At 51.2% G+C, this 18719-nt stretch overlaps 3 protein-coding genes across 5 annotated transcripts in view; 2 read left to right on the forward strand and 1 right to left on the reverse strand.

Moving 5' to 3' along the window:
* The first annotated feature begins 1010 nt into the window (after nt 1-1010).
* On the forward strand, nt 1011-6467 carry ARPC5 (actin related protein 2/3 complex subunit 5). The gene is made up of 4 exons (XM_031595521.2): nt 1011-1235; nt 1339-1411; nt 2929-3105; nt 5331-6467. Exons 1-4 carry the CDS (start codon nt 1093-1095, stop codon nt 5391-5393), a joined length of 456 nt encoding a protein of 151 aa, XP_031451381.1. The 5' UTR covers nt 1011-1092; the 3' UTR covers nt 5394-6467.
* Nucleotides 6468-7549: 1082 nt separating this feature from the next.
* NCF2 (neutrophil cytosolic factor 2) lies at nt 7550-16120 on the forward strand. The gene is made up of 15 exons (XM_031595523.2): nt 7550-8564; nt 8649-8731; nt 8913-9021; nt 9666-9800; nt 9910-10017; nt 10688-10747; nt 11220-11263; nt 11459-11600; nt 11858-11920; nt 12439-12514; nt 13414-13457; nt 13837-13988; nt 14058-14169; nt 14281-14437; nt 15034-16120. Exons 1-15 carry the CDS (start codon nt 8391-8393, stop codon nt 15132-15134), a joined length of 1560 nt encoding a protein of 519 aa, XP_031451383.2. The 5' UTR covers nt 7550-8390; the 3' UTR covers nt 15135-16120.
* Nucleotides 16121-16206: 86 nt separating this feature from the next.
* Nucleotides 16207-18719, reverse strand: part of SMG7 (SMG7 nonsense mediated mRNA decay factor) — a 46720-nt gene continuing 44207 nt past the window's right edge. For all 3 annotated transcript variants that reach the window (XM_031595525.2, XM_031595526.2, XM_031595524.2), the window contains one exon: nt 16207-18319. In XM_031595525.2, coding sequence (XP_031451385.2) covers nt 18206-18319 — 114 coding nt within the window. In that variant the 3' untranslated portion in view covers nt 16207-18205. The remainder of the gene's footprint in view (nt 18320-18719) is intronic.

Here is an 18719-nt window from a genome sequence, read left to right on the forward strand (position 1 = left end):
TCCCCTGATCATCTCTGTGGCTCTCCTCTGGACCCTCTCCAACAGCCCCCTGTCTTTCTTGTACTGGGGGCTCCAGACCTGGATACAGCACTGCAGGTGGGGCCTCACAAGAGCAGAGTAGAGGGGAACAATCACCTCCCTGTCCATGCTGGCCACCCCTCTTTTGATGGAGCCCAGGATACCATTTGCCTTCCGAGCCGCAAGGGCACACTGCTGGCTCATGTTAAGTTTTTCATCTATTAAGACCCCCAGGTCCTTCTGTGCAGGGCTGCTCTCAAGGACCGCTCCTTCCAGTCTGTAGGGATGCCTGGGATTCCTCCGGCCCAAGTGCAAAACTCTGCATTTTGCTGTGCAGAACCTCATGTTCACCGAGGCCCACCTTTCTAACCTCTCAAGGTCCCTCTGAATGGCATCCCTTCCTTCAACCGTGTCGACCACACCACTCAGCTTGGTGTCGTCAGCAAATTGCTGAGGGTGCACTCGATTCCGTCATCGATGTCATTGATAAAGATGTAGAAGAGCACCGGTCCCAAGACAGACCCCTGGGGGACGCCGCTCGTTACCAGCCTCCACCTGGACATAGAGCCATTGATGACCACCCTCTGTCTGCGGCCTTTCAACCAGTTTCTTATCCATCGAGTGGCCCACCCATCAAATCCACATCCCTCCAATTTGGAGATAAGCATGTGGTGGGGGACCATGTCAAAGGCTTTGCTCAAGTCCAGGTAAATGACATCGGTCGCCTTTCCCTTGTCCACCGATGCCGTCACTGCTGCACCGAGGGAGGTTCAGGTTGGGTGTGAGGAGGTGACGCAGCGTCACGGGCCGCCCAGGGAGCTGCGGGCATCAAAGCGGCGCTCCTCCACGGCTGAGGGAGCGGCGCCCGCCCCGTCACCACAGAAACGGCGCTCGGGCGGCGGGAAGGGCGCGCCGAGCTGACCGACCAATGGCCGCTCGCCTCAGCCCGAGCCGTCTTCTCGCATCGCGAGAGCGGGCCCCGCAGCGCGCCTGCGCAGTGCGGCCGTCGGTAGGCGCCTGCGCCCGGAGACGGGCGGGGCGGCAGAGCGCGGAGGCGGCAGCGAGCGGGCGGCCATGGCCAAGCACACCGTGTCATCCGCCCGCTTCCGCCGGGTGGACGTGGACGAGTACGACGAGAACAAGTTCGTGGACGAGGAGGACGGAGGCGACGGGCAAGCGGGACCCGACGAGGGCGAGGTGGATTCGTGCCTCAGGCAATATCCTTCCGTCACAGGGCGACAGGAGGGGTGGGGAGGGAGGCATGGCGGTGCGATCTCGCGGGCGGGTGCTGAGGGAGCGCTGCCCCTTAACGCCCGGCACAGGGAACATGATGGCCGCGCTGCAGGCGGCGCTGAAGAACCCGCCCATCAACACGAAGAACCAAGCCGTGAAGGTGAGCTCGGCGCTTCCCTAAGCGTCGCCTTCCTGTCTGTGTCACCAGTCCCAGCATCCCCGATCTCTGCCCTAAAAACCGCAGCCCGGCTGTCTGTGTGCCTTTACAGAATGCTTTCAGTTGGGGGAGACCTTTAAAGCCCCCCCGGTGCAACTCCCGTGCAGTGAACGGGGGCTCCCACAGCTCCACTATCTGCTCGCAGCCTGGTGCACCTTGAGCTGGCTGTCCCTCAGCTGTAGATGCTGTGCCTGGGCAGGTCCCCACATCACAGCCCGCCCCTGCTGCAGGTCAGGCTCCTCAGGGCAGCTTCCCCAGCTCAGAACCGCAGTCAGCAGCAACTGAGGAAACTGCTAGCACAGCCAGACCCGGGCTACAAAAAAGGAAGAACTGGTGGTTATCACAGCCAATCAAAATTGAGCCGTTGGAACCTCAGAAATCACATGCACTTCCCCTCTGACGGAACGCAGGAGAGTGCTGCTTGCATGTACTTCTGCATCTCCCCAGAATAAGCCTTGAGTCATTCATGATTGCAGTGGCAACAGGAAGAGGCAGATGGGAGGAGGTGCTGAGCAGAGCCCCACAGCTCTGTGCTCTGCTGCTCTGACACCAGGCTGTCCTCAGCAGACCACTGGTGGAAGATCTTCCCCAAACCCTTTCTCTTTCCTGAGGGGTTTCACAGAGAACCAGCTGGTATTTGTTGCAGACACTGCTGTCCAACTTTATCTTCATATGAATGACTTGTTTCTGTTAGGTCTGTATTGAGGTTCTTAACAGTACAGTGCAAAGGCAGTGCAACTGGAGAGGGCAGAGCAGCTGACTTTGTGTTTCACTAAACATCCTTTTGCAACTTAAGCTTTGCTCAGAGCTCTTTGTGTGAGAAATAAGGAAACTAAACATTCACAATGCAAGAGGAAGCTGCTGGAAGTATTTATATAAAGAGTTCTGAATAATTCCATAACAAGCTTCAGACCTCTTTTCTTTCATCTTCCCTCAGTTAGTGATGGATGAACAGGAACAGTCACTTTCTGCTGATCACATGGCTAATCTAGAGCTGTAATCATGCCACACAAACTCCTGGGCCTGAAATGACATCCAGACTGACTTGCAAATGGTCATTAATGCATAATACTGTTAATGCTGCCAGACTGTGTCCTCTGTGCCTAGGACAGGAGCTGATTTTTCTTAAAGCATGTGGCTTACAGCAGTTTTTCCTTCTGGGTTGGCCAATGCCAATTCCATGGAATATAATAATTGGTGTCTCGTTAAAAAGAACAAAGATATGGGAAAGACTCTGGTAATAAATGAGACCAGCCAAGTGCAAGTGGAGCTTGTCAGAACTTGATTTTCAATATGCAAGTTAGTAGTTAGCCCTAACCTCATCTAATGTGTACAAACTGCTCTATTCAAATGTATTTTGGAATTATTATAGAGAAAAGCATACTTGTTCAGGAGGTGACTAATGTTTGGATGCATCTTATACAAGAATAAGTCTCTCTGCCTTTCTTACCTATTGACAGGATCGTGCAGAAAGTATTGTCCTGAAGGTCCTCATCTCATTCAAAGCCAACGATATCGAGAAGGCAGTCCAGTCCCTGGATAAGAACGGTGTTGATCTGCTAATGAAGTACATCTACAAAGGCTTTGAGAGCCCCTCCGACAACAGCAGTGCTGTGCTGCTGCAGTGGCACGAGAAGGTGTGTGTATAGGATGTTGCTCTTCCCCTGGGGTTTTTGTGGGAACAGGTTCTTGGGTCCTGGGCATGATAAGAACTACCCTTTGGCCTGGTAAAACTAAAATAGGTTCACAGAATCATGGAATTGTTTGATTTGGAAGGGATCTCAGAAGGCCACCTGCTCCAGCTCCCCCACACTGAACAGGGACACCTACAGCTCCATCAGTGCCCTGGCCAACCTGAACTTGGGTGTCTCCAGGGATGGGGCACTCACTGTATCTCTGGGCAAGCTGTGTCAGTGCTTCACCTCCCTTATCATAGAAAATTTCTTCCTTACATCCAGTCTAAACCTTCCCTCTTAGTTTGAAACCATTTTCTCTTGTCCTGTCAAAACAGATCCTGCTAAAAAGCATCCCCTTCTTTCTTACAGCCCTCTTTTAGATACTGACACGCTGTTCTTAGTCTCCCCAGTGCCTTTTCCTCTCCATGCTGAACCACAGCTCTCAGCCTGCCCTCACAGAGGAGGTGTTCCATCCCTTGGGTCATTCCTGTAGCCTTTCTCTGGACATGCTCCAGCAGAAGCATGTCTCTCCTGTACCAAGGACTCCACATGTAGATCCAGTACTTCAGGTGAGGTCTCACCAGCACAGAGTAGAGAGGCAGCATCATCTCCCTCAGCCTGCTGGCCATGCTGCTTTTGGTGCAGCCCAGGATACAGTTGACTTCCTGGGCTGCAAGGCACATTACTGGCTCATGCCCAGCCACCATCCTCTAATACCCCTTTTTGACTTATGAAGAAGCAAAATTGCTTCTGACAGGTTCTTAGTTATAGCAGGTGAAGTATTTGCAGGTAGGCCAATACCATATAAAGAAAAAAGAGTTAAACTCACCCAACTGGTGAAAAGTCTCTCTAAGTACACAGCACTCCTCAGAAAGTAACCCAGGCCCAAGAGATGCTCACCCTTCCATGGCTGGTCCTTAGATGAGCCCAGGATGGATCCACCCCTTCTGGTCACATGGGAAGCACAGGTGTAAATAATTTGCTTGTGCTCCCTGGCCCAGCCACACCCCTTCAACCAGGTGCTCAATCACCAATTCATGTTGTGACCTAACAGTTTCTTTACAGCCCCCAAGATGTTTTTATCAGGGCTGTGTTCTATCTTTTATCCACCAGCTTGTAGTGATAGTGGGGGTTGCCTTGACCCAGGTACAAGACCTAGCACTTGGGTTTGTTGAGCCCCATAGGTTCTCCTGGGCCTGCTGCTTGGCCTAAGTCTTTCTGAACAGCATCCTATCCCTTGGCACATTGTCTGCACCACACAGCTTGGTGTCACCCACAGAATTTGAGGGCACACTCGATTCACTGATGTCACTGATGAAGATATTAAAGAACACATGCATGTGGCAGGCGGGTTGGAGATTCATGATCCTTGAGGTTCCTTCCAACCCTGACCATTCTGTGAACACCAGTCCCAGTACTGACCCCTAAGGGACACCATCTGTGTCCCTGGCTGATGTACCTGTAGAACACTTTCTTGTTCTTTGTGTCCCTTGCCAAGCCCACTTCCAGTTGGGCCTCAGCCATCCTGACCCCATCCCTACACAGCCCAGCAGCATCCCTGTACTCCTTCCAGGGTACCTGTCCCTGCTTCCCTTTGTTTCCTTGGTCTCTTAACTCCCACCCATAAGCTTTCAACTTGCTTGTGGCCATTCTTGATGGGCACTCTATTCCTCTCATGATAGAGAGGGAACACCTCCCCTCCTTCCTCACCTGTCCCTTCTGAACAGCTCGGAGTTGTCAATAGCCACAGAGTGCCAACAGCCAAGTGCTGCATTTCCCACAGTGAGGAGTGCACTGTCCTGCACATTCAGAGTTCTGTTGTTCTTCCTCATTCTTCTGATTTCTTGAGTAACGATTCTGCATTTATAGTTTGATTTATGTGTATTTTTTTAAGTCAGTCTGGGGCAAACAAAATAGTTGAACATAGTGGTTCAAGGGGGTGGAAATAGAATTTCCTTCCTTGAGGGGAGCCAAATTTGCAACTCAGTTATGCAGGGAAACAAAAGCGTGTTAACTTGCATTCCCTAAAATGAATGCAGCCATGCTTCCCTGCCACCCTGGCTGTTGTTCTGGGTTTGAGCTGCTGGAAGGTGCTTATTTGAATACGGTGGGGAAGCCTTTCCCAGCAGCAGCTGTTTGGGTCTGTAGCCACGACTTGCTGCTCACTGCCATGTTTCTCTTCTCAGGCGCTGGCTGCTGGTGGATTAGGGTCTATCGTCCGTGTTTTGACCGCCAGGAAAACAGTTTAACTCCAGCAGCAAGTGGCTGTTTGCTCTCCATGGTGTGGGAAATGCTGGTGCAAAACCCAACCAGATGCCATTGCTGCCCTGTGGGCAGCACCTGTCTCTCAGCTTGCCTTCTCGCTGCTTCTTTCGTACCTGACAAGTAACGCATATCGTGATCTCTTTTTGTTAAACTCTGGAAAATTATGAAGGTGCAATTTTATTTCTAACGGGACTATTTGGTACTCGAGCATTTCAGTGACACGCATAGTTACATTTACAACATGTTTAGGATGATTTGTATTTGTGTATAATTATGGCAGATTTGGACCTGACTTTCCACACAAGTGCTGAGGGACGCAGGGCAATGTCTTAATCCTTTTTGCTAGCCAAGCAGTGTTTTGATGTAAGATAAATATTTGAAAAGTGGGGCAGCTGCAAACGTTGGTAACTGGACCAAGTTTCCTTTGGTCAACCTCTGAGCCTACAGCAGTGAGTAGGACAGAAAAGAGCAGCTCCCCTCTGACCGATCATCATTCCAGTAAGCCAGGTATTTTCCTTAACCTCACACCTCGTGGCCTGTTCCAACGTGCTGTGATCAGTCAGAGGCCAGGTGAACAGCAGGCAGATCACAGCGAGGGTGGAGCTGTTCTTCCTGCACTTTGTATGCTAGAATATAAAGGTCCATTTACACTGGAGCCCAGTCCAGGAAACTTTTTATTTTGGGAGCTAAAGATCCTACACAGAAGAAGAAAAGGGACGTAGTCTTAAGGGTCACCATTCAGTTGACATTCCTGCTGTACCACGATGCTTTAGCAAGTGGACAAATGAAGTTCCAAAATAAAGAGGAGTATTTTAGAAAGGAGTTAAGGAAGCTCCGGGCATCCCAGACCACAGCTCACCACTGAAGGTTAGGGCCAGGACTGAGACACACTGTTTTACATTCGCCATTTTACAACAGTTCCGTTGTGTGAAACGGTTGGGGAACTTGTAAAAATCTTTGCTGTTTTTTAATATCTCCTTTTTTGTTTTTTTTGTTTTGTTTTGTTTTGGTTTTTTTTGTAATAAAGACCAGACAAATAAATCGTCACTGAATATTTACTTGGAGTCTGAAATATCTTGAAGCTAACTTATTTTTAATTCTGCAGGCAGCTGAATGCAAGGACTGACCAAAGTTAAAAAGCAAGCCCTAGAGCTTCTCCCCTCTATTATTTATCTTGCTAAGCTTGCTTTCTAGCAGCTGTTTCTCCTTTAAGTCACGGCAACAAATGGCATACAAGAAAATCTGAGGTTGTTTCAAGACATTTAAACAACAGGAGACGTTCCAAACCAGGATTGCTAGAGGTGTCTTTGCTTGTGCTCAGACTTGAACCATGGAACGACACTCCCAACCACTGATGCTGTATGCCTTCCCTAAAGGAGAAAAACAGTAAAGCAAGGTTGTTGCAGGAGGGTGAAAGTCCTGATCTCATGGTTGGGATTGTGTTTGTCTCTGGCATCTCCAGGGGATGAACCTGTAATCAACTTTCCAAAACCAACCAAGATCACAGTGGACCAGCTCCCTCTAGGTGGCACTGGACAAACAAAGGCAGCGAAGAGCAATCTTCAGGTTTTCCAGATTCCCCTCAGAGTATGCTATATAGGAACAGTTATAAAGATGTGTTTATTTTGTGCCTGTGTGTCCAGGGATGCGCTAAATGAGGCTGCCTGCAGGCACGGGGTAGGAGGGCAGAGCTGAGGGAAGAATGCCTCTCTTCTGCTCTGGCTGCTGCTGAGTGAAACGGGAAGAGGCAGTGAGCTCAGGAGCACGCTGTGCTCACATCACAGCACGGTGCATCGTGATGGCCCTGCTCACCCATCTGCCTCCAGAGCAGCGTCACGTGATGGACACACTCCTGTCCCTGGAGATGCAGATGTGGGACACGAGGGAGTGCTGAATCTGGGCTCTTTTTGTGTCTCTTCATTCCAGAAATGATGATAAAACCACTCATACTGTTGCAGTGCAAACAGAGAGGTGACTACTGCACACTGGCTGGATTTCAGGCAGTCCTGTGCCGTTCCTACCAGCTCTCAGTGACCTGTGCTTGTGCTTCAGGAGGCTCACAACGCAGATGGTAACATCCACATTCCTCTCTTCAGACAAGAAACAGGTTTCTCCTACTAAACTGAGAGAAAGGGGAACAAGAGACTTGCTCTGTTACTAGAAAGGCAGTGCTTACCACAGCTTCAAAACTGGGAGCTGTATGTTAGGTTAAAACTATCAGAAGGACCAGTTGCTACGTGCACTTGCTGTGCTTCAGATCTCATCTGTCTGCAAAATGCAGGTGAAATGAGCACTTTTCAGAGTTGGGATCTCACATCCTGCCCCACATCCCCTGACACCAGTTCTGGGCTAGCAGATAACCCACCCAGCAGGACAGCACCCCAACAGGGGGGAACCATCCACAAGGATGGGAGCGTGAAAGCAGAGCCCTGCAGGGAGGCCATGAGGATGCACTGAGGTCTGCAGATGGGCTCTATCACACACTTCACCTCCAGCCCTCAGCAGGTCAGGTTTCTTCTGAGCAGAAGTCGAGCAGAAGTCTCTTCTATGCTCTCCCTCCTGCTGTTGGCATTATATGGGAGTTAATAAACACACAAGGGCAAAGTCTTGCTGACAGCTTTCAGATTCTTATGAAATGCCTACGATGAGCAGGATTGGGCTGCAGCACTCACCACACAGCTTTGCAAGGCCAACCTCGAGCCAATAATGCCGGCACCCCCATACGAAGCCCCCAGAAGCACAACCCAAGGAGAACAAACTGCAATGCAGGCACAGCCCTGAGTGGGAACCCGTAACAGCAGGGCAGTTCCACTTCCCCATCTCGGGGCCACGCTGCTCTGACGCCACCAGGGCCACTTCCTGGTGGGTTTGTGACACCAGGCGGGCTGTGGGAAGGCAGATGTGCAGCCGGGAGGGGCTGGGAGAGGAAGGCAGACACTGCAGGGAAGGCTGGGCACACCGCATCCACCTCGCACCGCATCATGTCGCTGGTGGAGACCATCCGGCTGTGGCAGGAGGGGGTGTGCGCTGCGGATGGCAAGGAGTGGGGGGCAGCCCTGAAGGCCTTCACCGCCGTCCAGAACCCACCAGCCAAAATCTGCTTCAACATCGGCTGCACCCACCTGGTCCTGGGGCAGCTGGCCGAGGCAGAGGAGGTAAGGCACAGCTCCCAGTGCTGCAGGGAGGTGTCGCCCAGTTCTCCCTGCAGACGTTCCCTTCTCGCTCCTCTCGCCCTGCAGGCGCTCACCCAGAGCATCAGCTGTGACAAGCACCTGGCAGTGGCCTACTTCCAGCGGGGATCCGTTTTCTACAAGAGACACAAGTGAGTGCACGGCTTCAGTTTTACCCCTCGTTCAGCTGGTGGCCCTTGGCTGAGCCGCCGTGGGCAGTGTGAGGGGCCAGGGACTCAGCCTGGAGGCGAAGCGCTTAGGTGGGCTACCAGAACACCAACATGGGGAGGTGGAGGGGCCTTGGGAGCCCCTACCTCATCCTCTCCTCCCCAGCTATGAAATGGCCATGAAGGATTTCAAGGAGGCTCTGGCCCAGCTGCGGGGCAACCAGCTCATCGACTACAAGATCCTGGGGCTGCGCTACAGGCTCTTCGCTTGCGAGGTGAGAGAAACCAAATGGTGTTTTGGTCTCGGTCAACAAAATCCAGGGGAAATGCACCCAATGGCTTTTCACTGGATTCTTCATGTCCAGAGAATGGCACGGAGCTGTGCAGGGTCTGGAGCACAGCGTGATGGGGAGCAGCTGAGGGAATGGGATGGGACAGCATGGAGAAGAGGAGCTCAGGGAAGACCTCACTGCTCTGCAACTGCCTGAAAGGAGGCTGTGGTGAGGTGGGGTCAGCCTCTGCTCCCATGTAACTGCAATTGGATGAGAGGGAATGGCCTCAAGTTGTGCCAGGAGATGTTCAGGTTGGATATTAGGAACATTTCTCCTTTGAAAGAGTGGTGATGCACTGGCACAGGCTGCCCAGGGAGGTGTTGGAGTTACCACTCCCGGAGGTGCCCAAGAGCTGTGGAGATGTGGCACTGAGGGATGTGGTTAGTGAGCATGGTGGGGATGGACTTGGTGAACTGAGAGGTTTTTTCCAACCTGAAGAATTCTATGATTCATGCCTTGCAAAAAAAAAATCAAGCACGCTAGAGTGGGGATAGTCTACCCAAGATGTCAACAAGGTAGCAAAAAACATCCACAGCAAAGGTTTAGTGCCTCTAAAAGACCATTTCCTAGCTCCCATCCCTCTACAGATCCTTTACAACATTGCACTGGTGTATGCCACCATGGAGGACTGGAAGAAAGCCGAGGAGCACCTGACACTGGCAATGAGCTCCAAGAGTGAGCCCCAGCACAACAAGATTGACAGGGCGATGGAAGCCATCCTGGTGAGGAGCAGCAGGTCTCAGCACAGTGCCTGCCTATGGAGGTCCATGACTAGGTGATCTTAAAAGGCTTTTCCAACCTTAATGGTTCTATGATTTCTCCCTGCTACAGAAACAGAAGCTCTATGAGCCAGTGGCAATTCCCACAGGGAAGCTGTTTCGACCAAATGAAAAGCAAGTTGCTCAGCTGGAGAAGAAGGACTACCTGGGAAAAGCCATGGTAAGAAAGGAGCATTAATGCAAGCCACATCTACAGGCTGAAGAGAGATGCTGATCGCCCTCTCTGCCTTACAGCCACCGAACACTGAGCTGTGCTTGCTGAGCACAGGGATGCAAAGCCAGCCCAAACCTTGGGGATGCTGCAGGCACCAGGACTATGTGAAATAGCAGAGTTAAGCTCACAGAAATACCCTTTTATCTGTGTGGCTCAGCATGGCCCATTTTCACTTTCCTTAGTGAGAAGTGAGGGATGGTCACTCGGTGGTGAGATGGGAAGGTCACACTGGAGCTTCAAATCGAGCCAAGGACTTTGGTGAACAAGGGAAAAAAAAGAAAAAAAAAAAAAAAGAAAAAAAAAGGAACTATTTAAAATCTGACACCCACAAGTAACTCCAGTACTGCCTCTGCTCAGCCTGAAGCAGCTCAGACAATTGAGCAGGGCTTCTCTCTTGCACATTACTGTGTAAGGTCCAAGCACTGGGTGCACCCTCAAGCTCAGGTCCTGGGAGGCAGAATGGACACCCCAGTGCCAGTGCTGCCAGGGAAAGCAAACCCAGAGCACCCACATCCAAGGAGATTGACTTGGATGGCAGCAAAGGAGGACAGTGGATGTCAGAGATCAGAGGTCTAAGAGAAGCACCAAGTCACAGCATGTCTTCCTCTGGCTGTAGGTGGTGGCATCCGTGGTGGACAAGGACAGTTTTTCAGGATTTGCTCCCCTCCAACCGCAGGTAAGGAACCATGTGGCACAGAGAGCTTCAAGCATACACAGGGATACCAAGCAGAGCTTCAGGCATACGTGGGGAGGGGGAATTCTGGATGACAGTGGTGAGCAAAGAGCAGCGTCACCACCCCAAGCTTCCTACCACGGCCAGGGTGAGGAGGAAGCTGCTCCCACATCCCAGCTGCTTTCTTCACCAGAGGTCACAGCCCAAGCCCACTCATGTCTCACCCTGAGAATGCACCCCAGGCTCCTCCCATAGGGTGGTGGCTTTGGGTAGGGAGCTCGGGGAGGTGACAAACTCTCCCCCTTAAGATTCATAAGGGCTGAGTGGAGAAGGAAACTGATGACCTGATACCAGTGAGAAGGAGGCACCCACGCAGGGAGGACAACAGGCATAGGAAAGGACTGCAGGACATCTCTGCAAAGCAACCCAAATCCTCCAGATTATGACGAATTTCCTTCTGTCTTCTTGTTCACAGGCCTCTGGGCCTCCACCCAGGTCCAAGACCCCAGAAATCCTCAGGTAGGTTGGATGAAACATTGGCAGCACTGCTAACACACACAGCCTGGTGCAGCCGTGTCCTGCACCATCCAGCTGAGTGTTCAGAACCAGTGGGGGAAAGGAGGAGAGAAACAAGGGAGCGGAGTTTAGGCCCCCTATGAGGTCGAACAGTGGCATCACCTCCCCTCCTGACATGATGCTGGCTTCCATTCCCAGGGCTCTCGAAGGGCAGCCGCACCGCGTCCTGTATGAGTTCATACCTGAAACTGCTGAGGAGCTGCAGGTCCTGCCAGGAAACATTGTCTTTGTCCTGAAGAAAGAGAAGGACAACTGGGCTACGGTGATGTTTAATGGGAAGGTATGGGGGTCTGCCTGACACATGGGGTGGTTCTACAGGGGACTGGTAGGGCAATAATGGGGCCAGATGTGCTGCTTTGCTTGCCTGATCACATCATTCCCTTATCTTCAATCTCCTGGATGGTCAAGTAATCATCTCAAGATGATCCAAGGCCATTCACAGGGTTGAAACTAGATGACCTTTAAGATCCTTTTCAACCCAGGCAGCCACTAACCCCTGAGTCCCAACAATGCTCCTCCCTTGTCTCTTACCTGCAGAAAGGGATTGTCCCGTGCAACTTCCTTGAGCCCATGGAGCTCCAGCACAAGCTGCACATCCAGGTAAGGAGACCAGGAGAAGCTGGTGGCCCCAGGACATCACATAGATCACCCAGCAGAACCCGTGCCTACAAACCTTTCTTCCTTTCAATGCTGTGGGACTCCTGGTTTATGGCCTTTTCAGCACAAGCTCAGAGCCTACAAAATCTGTGCAGACACCATGCTGATGATCCCTGGGGAGGGAGGTGGTAGCACTGAGGAGGTGAAGGGGTAGTGAATTCACCCCGCAATTCACTGATTCAAAACTCCAAGCACACCTTGGGAAAACAGGTCCAGACATACTAATCAGACACTGTCTCCTGAATGGCACTGCCTCCTGAAAAACTGTCCTTGTTTGCTCTCCCGGAGGCCAGAACTGCCCTGTTCCACCCCAAATCAATGGACAGTAGGCAGAACTCTCAGCCCCAGGACTCCTGCCTCGAATGGCAGGAGGGGGTCCCCAAGGCAGCAGCATCCCGGGGACTGTACCTGCTCCCCTAGGGATGCTGAGTGCCAGTGCTGCCCTTTTCCCATCGGCACAGGACGAGGCTCCTCCTGAATTTGACATCCCTGAGCCACCCAGCAGCACTGCTCCAAGGCCCCGGCGGCCAGCACCAGGTCAGTGTAAGGAGGGGAGGAAGGGAGGAGCTGTAGGGACAGTCTCTTGTATACTGTGTCCTATAGAGAGCCAGGGCTGGGGGCTACCTCTGACTCTTTTAGGGTGTGGACATTAAAACAGGAGGCAATACTGCAACTGCAGCACTGAGGATGGAACAAAACAAAGCTCGAGGTTCCCTTTTTCTCTTAATTAGGGCAGCAGCTAATGGAAAAAAGGGCCTAGGGAAAGCAGCAGGGCAAGTGACCCAGCTTGCATAAGTCCCAGAGCAGAACGTGCATAACAGGCTTCTCCATAAAGCAGGGCAGCTGGGATTATCTTAGTGTTGGGCCAGTTCTAGGGAGCTACAACCACTCTGGGAAGGAGATGTGGCTGGTGTGTCTCTTGGAGCAGGGTGGTGGCACCAGGGCCATGCAGCTGCCTGAGCATGGTGAACCAAGGCAGGCACTGCCAGCTGTAAGAGTGACTTAGGGCTCCTGTTTTGTCTGCAAAGTCCCGTATTTGAGGTTATTCGCTGCCAGAAGCAGCAGGGACAACGTTGTTGTTTGTGCTTGCAAATGCATTGGTATGTCAAAGCCCACTGAGGAACTGCATCCCACCTAAAGTTCCAATCCCTACAAACGCAGAACAGGCCCTACAGTGTGAGCACCTGAAACACAGCAGGCAAGGCAGAGCCCTAACCTCTTTTCTCAGTGGTTACTGAAGAATCCCACAGAAGAACCTCACTGCAGATATGGATCTGTTTGAGCAACCACAGCTGGCTCCAGGGCTGGGAGGTGCTGCTACAGATAACAGTGGGTGTTGAAGAGAAGGGCTGGGAGGATCTGGAAACACATTTATGCCCACAGCAGTAATGCTTATGCCGTTCCACTTGTTGACCCAACTTTTCCTGCCTCCTCAGACTTCGTTCCTGTTGCATCAACGCAGCAGAGAGAAGCCAATAAGGTAAGACCTTGTGCTGCAGAGCCCAGGTCCATGTTACATTCCAGGAGAAGCAGCAATCCCAAATGAGAACAAGTGCAGAGGGGTGGGGGCACACCTTGAGCTCAGTCACTGGGAAGCCACACTGCAGTCACTAGATGCCCAGTGCATTACTACACTCACTGCCAGGCCAAACCCAGGGCGGGCAACCAGCCACACGTGCAACATGGCTTTGGTGGCCTGCTTTAGAAGTATTAAGGTCTGCCAACATTCAGTGAGATGGTTCCCTGAGCTCAGCTGTCACTCAGCAGTCTTACGTCCCAGTTCCTTTCCCTGCCCATAGCCAAGCTCCCCGTGCTGTTGGAGCAGGGAGAAGCCTGACGCCCCAATTCCCCACCTGCAGGAAACCAAACCGGCCGTCCCCAAGCCCTGCATTCTCAAGGTGCATTACAAATACACAGTGGCCATGCAAGTCAAGCCAGACCTGTCCTACAAGGAGCTCCTGGGCCTGGTTTGTGACAAGCTGGAGCTGCAGCCTGAGCACACAATGCTGAGGTGAGAACTGCCCGCTGCAGGAGCTGAGTTTTTGCGGCTCTCCCCTTACCTGTGTCCTCTGGTACCCAGGTACAAGTCTGCAGCTAGCAGAGAGCTGGTGCCTCTGAGCACACAGAACCTGGAGGCAGCTTGGAACCACAGCAAGGATCGGTGCCTGACGGTGTGGTGCGACTGCACAGAGGTCAGCAGCAGCGACCAGCTCTTCTGCTGGTGCTGGCAAGGGGCTCACTGGCACAGGCTGGTACAAAGGAGAAGCCACGGGGTGACTTCACCAGCTTCTTTCCTGCCCTAGGGAGAAGGATTTTTACCTGACAGCAAACCAGAGGAGTCACAGAAGGCAACAGCAGAGACGGGACCAACCCAAGTGGTAGCGCAGTTCAGTTACGAGGCCACCCAACCCGAAGACTTGGAATTTCAGGCTGGAGATGTGATACTTGTTTTATCCAAAGGTAACTGTGCTCCTGCCACTGCGGGAGATGGGAGGGAGAGCGTGGGCCTCTGAGGTGCCAAACACCTGGAGCACAATAGGATGCTGCTCCTGCAAACCACAGTCTGCCACCTTCAGGTGGAAAATGGGCTGAGGAGGTTTGCATCGAATGCAAAGGCTTCAGAGCAGTCAGAAAAGAAGGTCACAGGGACAGCTGGCATGAGCACAAACTGTAGGTGGAAGCCAAGGGAAAGGACACACTACCTGCTGTCCTAACAATTGCAAGATGGGAGAGTTTCACTCCAGCTGTCTTCAAGCACACTGATCAGCATATTCTTGTTTCCTTCTGATCCTGCACCATGCCCAGTTAGGAGCAAAGAGACCATGATATTCCAGAGTGCTGTCATTCCAATTCCTCTCACTTGGCACCTTTTCTGCTGCTTTTCTTTTGAGGTTTTTCTTACCTCACAAACTTTGCTGTCTACCTCTCCTCTGCACTTCTCCCCGTCTCCAATCACCTCTCCACCAGGCTCTTTACCTGCAGATGATCTCAAAACGGGTAATCGTGCTCCTGCACATCCCTAGGGTGACAAAAATGGTGTCAATTTTATCTTGCAGTGAATGAAGACTGGTTGGAAGGACAATGCAATGGCAAGATAGGCATCTTCCCCTCTGCTTTTGTTGTTTGTGATGGTAACACTAAAGACCCAGAAATCTGATTTCAGAAGTGTAAGGAGACATGGACACTGAAAGAAATTAAGAATCCAAGCGTTGCAACTAAAAAGTCCCCACATTAATCCCTGCATCTGAAAATATCCTCAAATACTATTGCTACATGTATTAAAATGTGTGTGTGTGTGTTACCTTTTGTGTTGCTATGTATAAAACAACAACAAAAAAGTTGCCAGCAATCTCCCTGCTAGGAGTACAGTCAGTCCCAAGGACCGTGCTTACCACCAGGCTTGGTAGCAGCAGCTCTGCCCCACTGACCTGCCCTGGGCAAAGCTTCCCCAGGGTAAATCAGCCACTTGCCCAAGGAGGCTGTGGATGCCCCATCCCTGCAGGCAGTCAAGACCAGCCTGGATGTGGCTCTGGGCAGCCTGGTCTGCTGGTTGGCGACCTGCACAGAGCAGGGGGTTGGAACTGGATGAGCATTGTGGTCCTTTTCGACCCAGGCCATGCTGTGGCTCTGTGAAAACCAGTGGAAAAGCAGGGAAAAACAGACTGAGGAGCTCAGGAAGTTTTGGACCAGGAAGTTGCAAACAGAATCTACTTCTTTAAAACATCACTGCTAGCCTCAAGAGCTGAAATAAAAGGCACCATGCACCTCACCCTGCGCCAATCAACAATAATCCTATACCCCATTAACTATACCCTATAACCCCATTACCTAAATCTCATGTTTATTTTAAAAGGAACTTATTCTGGATAAAAAAACCTCATGACCTCTCAAAACTGGAGCAGTGCAGGTGCCATCCTGATTTACAGCAGGGCAACAGCAGAAGGCTGCGTGTCCTTCAGCTCCTGCTGCTTGTGCCCTCATCAGCTTTAAGCTCTGGAGGCTGCTACCATCCCAGCCTTTATAAAACACATCATACAGCGCAGCACAAAACCATGATCCAATTATCTGCACTGAGCCCAAGCCAGAATCTCTGCAATTTATTTTGTTTTCTTTCAAACTGGAAAAAAAAAAGTTTGAACCTTCTTCCAATTTCTCCAGAAAAACAACGCGTTTTTTTAAAGCCTGCAGCTGAATTACACGGGGAAATAAACGTAACACGCAGACCTGGATGGAGAGAACATGGTTTAATTAAAGGCAAAGCTGATTTCAGCAGCTGCAGTTCTTGCACAGACAGACAAAAAAACACAAAAAAAGCTTACGACACAAACCAGTTTCTGTTGGGGTCCCTTCCCTCGCTCCCCTGGGTGGGATGGGAGTCCCAGCCGAGAGCCAGCCGTGTTCCTGACACCGGGTTCTCATGCACAAGTGGAGCAGTGCGTTGGGACCTGGCACTGCCAGGAGTGAGGTGGTGAACCTGGTCAGCTCGCTGAGGGTGCGAGAGTCAGCGGCACTTCTAACACTGGAATGTCGCAGCTGCCGGGGCGCACGGCTCAATACACAAACCGAGGGGCTGGGATAGGTAGGGGGTGGGGGAGCTTAGTATTAGCATTGGGTGGAAACTTCACTTTTTGGACTTTTTAAAAGGAAATACATCTTCAAAATGCAACAAAGAACGGTGGTGTTGCTAAGGTGGAGAACGCGGGGGAGCTGCTCACGCCCTCAGAAGGGTACTGGGCCTCAGTTTTCCCTTTTTATGTTCTTTGGGGCCGCCCAGACTCCAGTGTCACTTAGGCTCCTGCATGTGCTTTGCTTTGCAGCTGACTTACAGCCCAGAGATCCTGAATCATCACACAAACCCCTACTGCTAAACACAGCAAACGGACATTGAGATCGCTTCCGTAGCTTCCCTGGGAAACCTAACAAAAATGCTGTCTTTAATGACGTTTCCAGTCTTCCTTCCCCCTAAATAAATAGCAAATAAAACATTTTCTTTTCCCTTCTGCACCTTTTCATATGCGAACAGCGCTATGCTTCTTCCGTGCGCGGGTTACACACGTGTGTCCGTGGCACCTCAGATCTCCTTCTAGAACTGAAAGTTGAGGGCTGCTGCTGGGAGGGCGGGGGACGGGTTTCTGCAGAGCTGGTGTATGCCTGTGGGGTTCGTACACTCCACACTGTCCAGGCTGACTGTCGTCTTTACCCAGTCCTGCTGGACTCCTGATTACTTTCTGCAAGATGTTGCGCTTTTATCGGCAATAAAACTACTAGCATCCAGCAAAGATGAAAGGATGGGGAGAGAAAGAAAAAATGAAAAACACTGAAAGCTTTCTACCTACCTATTAAAATGAGTCAGGCTGTGAATGCACAGAGTAGCCTGCCCTTTGGGGGGCTAGCCACTTTGCTACAGTAAAATGTACAGGAATCAAACATTAATTTAAAACCCCATAGCAGTTAACTTGCTTGTCCAGCAGAGTGCTGCAATGCCCCACGTCACCCATTATAGCTCAAACACCTACTGAGAGGAGGGCATTTCATGCTGGAGTCTCTAACCCACCCGTGGGCTGGCCAAAGCCTTTGAGTGAAAGGTGAAGTGGTGTCAAGTGCCAGACTCTCCTTCATGAAACTCCTTCAACTAGCCCAGGAGATAGAGCCCCACCTTGCCACCAACCACCTCTGACCGGAGCAGCAGCTGGGGCTTTCACTGCTACACACTGACTACAAAGCACATCTGTGTACGGAAGAATTCAGTGTGATCTTACTACTGAGATAGTAATAAAGATGTTTAGGAGTAATTTCAACTACATTCTCAGTCAGCAAAGCAATCATTAATGGATTCCTATTTTATATCCCCAAAGAGAGGAAAAGGATTGAGAAGTTCTCATTAGCTTCTCCCATCTGCCCTTCGTTCTCAGCTTTTGCTTCCCATGTGGCTGGGGACATGCACGATGGAGAAGGTGAGAGGCGGTGATATCGGGTCACTGAGTGAGACAAACAGCAGTTCCTCTCTCCCTCCAGAGGGCCCAGGGATTGGGAGAGTTCCTGATGTTGTTTGCTTGCACTGCAGACGTTTTGTGCACACTCAGTGGGTTGGTGGAGCACTTACGCCCTCCTGACAGCAAGGAACAGAAGAGAGGGCTGCCACCTGCACAGGACTGTGTGGGCCAGTCCTGCAAACCCAACATGCCATGGTTTATGGAGCCTTGGTTTGCAAGGGTTGCCACCTTGTTCTCAATGCGGTGGGTTCATGGCGCCTTGTCCACGTTGCTGCTTCTGCTTCTGCTGCATTAACAGCTGCTCCAGGGCTGAGGGTCCAGGGTGCATCATGGAACTGGACCAGATGGACTAAAAACAAACAGTCAACACTAGCACCTCCTGGTTTGAGGCAGACCTTTTCTTTCAGGTGAGAAAGCGGATACTGTTCTGTATTCTCTCCTCCCTTTGTAATTCATACCTGCTCTGTCACGAAAGTTACCCAGGCTTCAAAAGAAGGCCTGCTGAAGAGAGGCTCCCCTTGAAGATTACCCTTGCCTCGTGAATGGAAAAATCCATCCCATATTAATGATTACTAATTTTAGACTAGTCAAAGCAAATGTTATTTCTTCCAGTTCTGACAGCCTGTTCTTGTTCCACAAAATATTCTAGAACAGCAGGAACTGAAGAACTGTGACATCTCCTAGCACTGGTCACACCTCCCACACTGCCTACAAATCTGCAGGAAAAAACCTTCCAGGTCTCAGTGAAC

This window comes from Phasianus colchicus, chromosome 9, assembly GCF_987193195.1.
Source record: "Phasianus colchicus chromosome 9, bPhaCol1.hap1.1, whole genome shotgun sequence".
Lineage (NCBI taxonomy): Eukaryota > Metazoa > Chordata > Aves > Galliformes > Phasianidae > Phasianus > Phasianus colchicus.

What these genes read in the sequence shown, in the direction of transcription:
- NCF2 (XM_031595523.2), top strand. Translation starts at nt 8,391, where the DNA reads ATGTCGCTGGTGGAGACCATCCGGCTGTGGCAGGAGGGGGTGTGCGCT. An exon ending in AGCACAAGCTGCACATCCAG is followed by an intron (nt 11,921 to 12,438) that starts GTAAGGAGACCA and finishes CCATCGGCACAG; the next exon opens with GACGAGGCTCCTCCTGAATT. An exon ending in GATACTTGTTTTATCCAAAG is followed by an intron (nt 14,438 to 15,033) that starts GTAACTGTGCTC and finishes TTTATCTTGCAG; the next exon opens with TGAATGAAGACTGGTTGGAA.
- ARPC5 (XM_031595521.2), top strand. Translation starts at nt 1,093, where the DNA reads ATGGCCAAGCACACCGTGTCATCCGCCCGCTTCCGCCGGGTGGACGTG. An exon ending in CGAAGAACCAAGCCGTGAAG is followed by an intron (nt 1,412 to 2,928) that starts GTGAGCTCGGCG and finishes ACCTATTGACAG; the next exon opens with GATCGTGCAGAAAGTATTGT. An exon ending in TGCTGCAGTGGCACGAGAAG is followed by an intron (nt 3,106 to 5,330) that starts GTGTGTGTATAG and finishes TTCTCTTCTCAG; the next exon opens with GCGCTGGCTGCTGGTGGATT.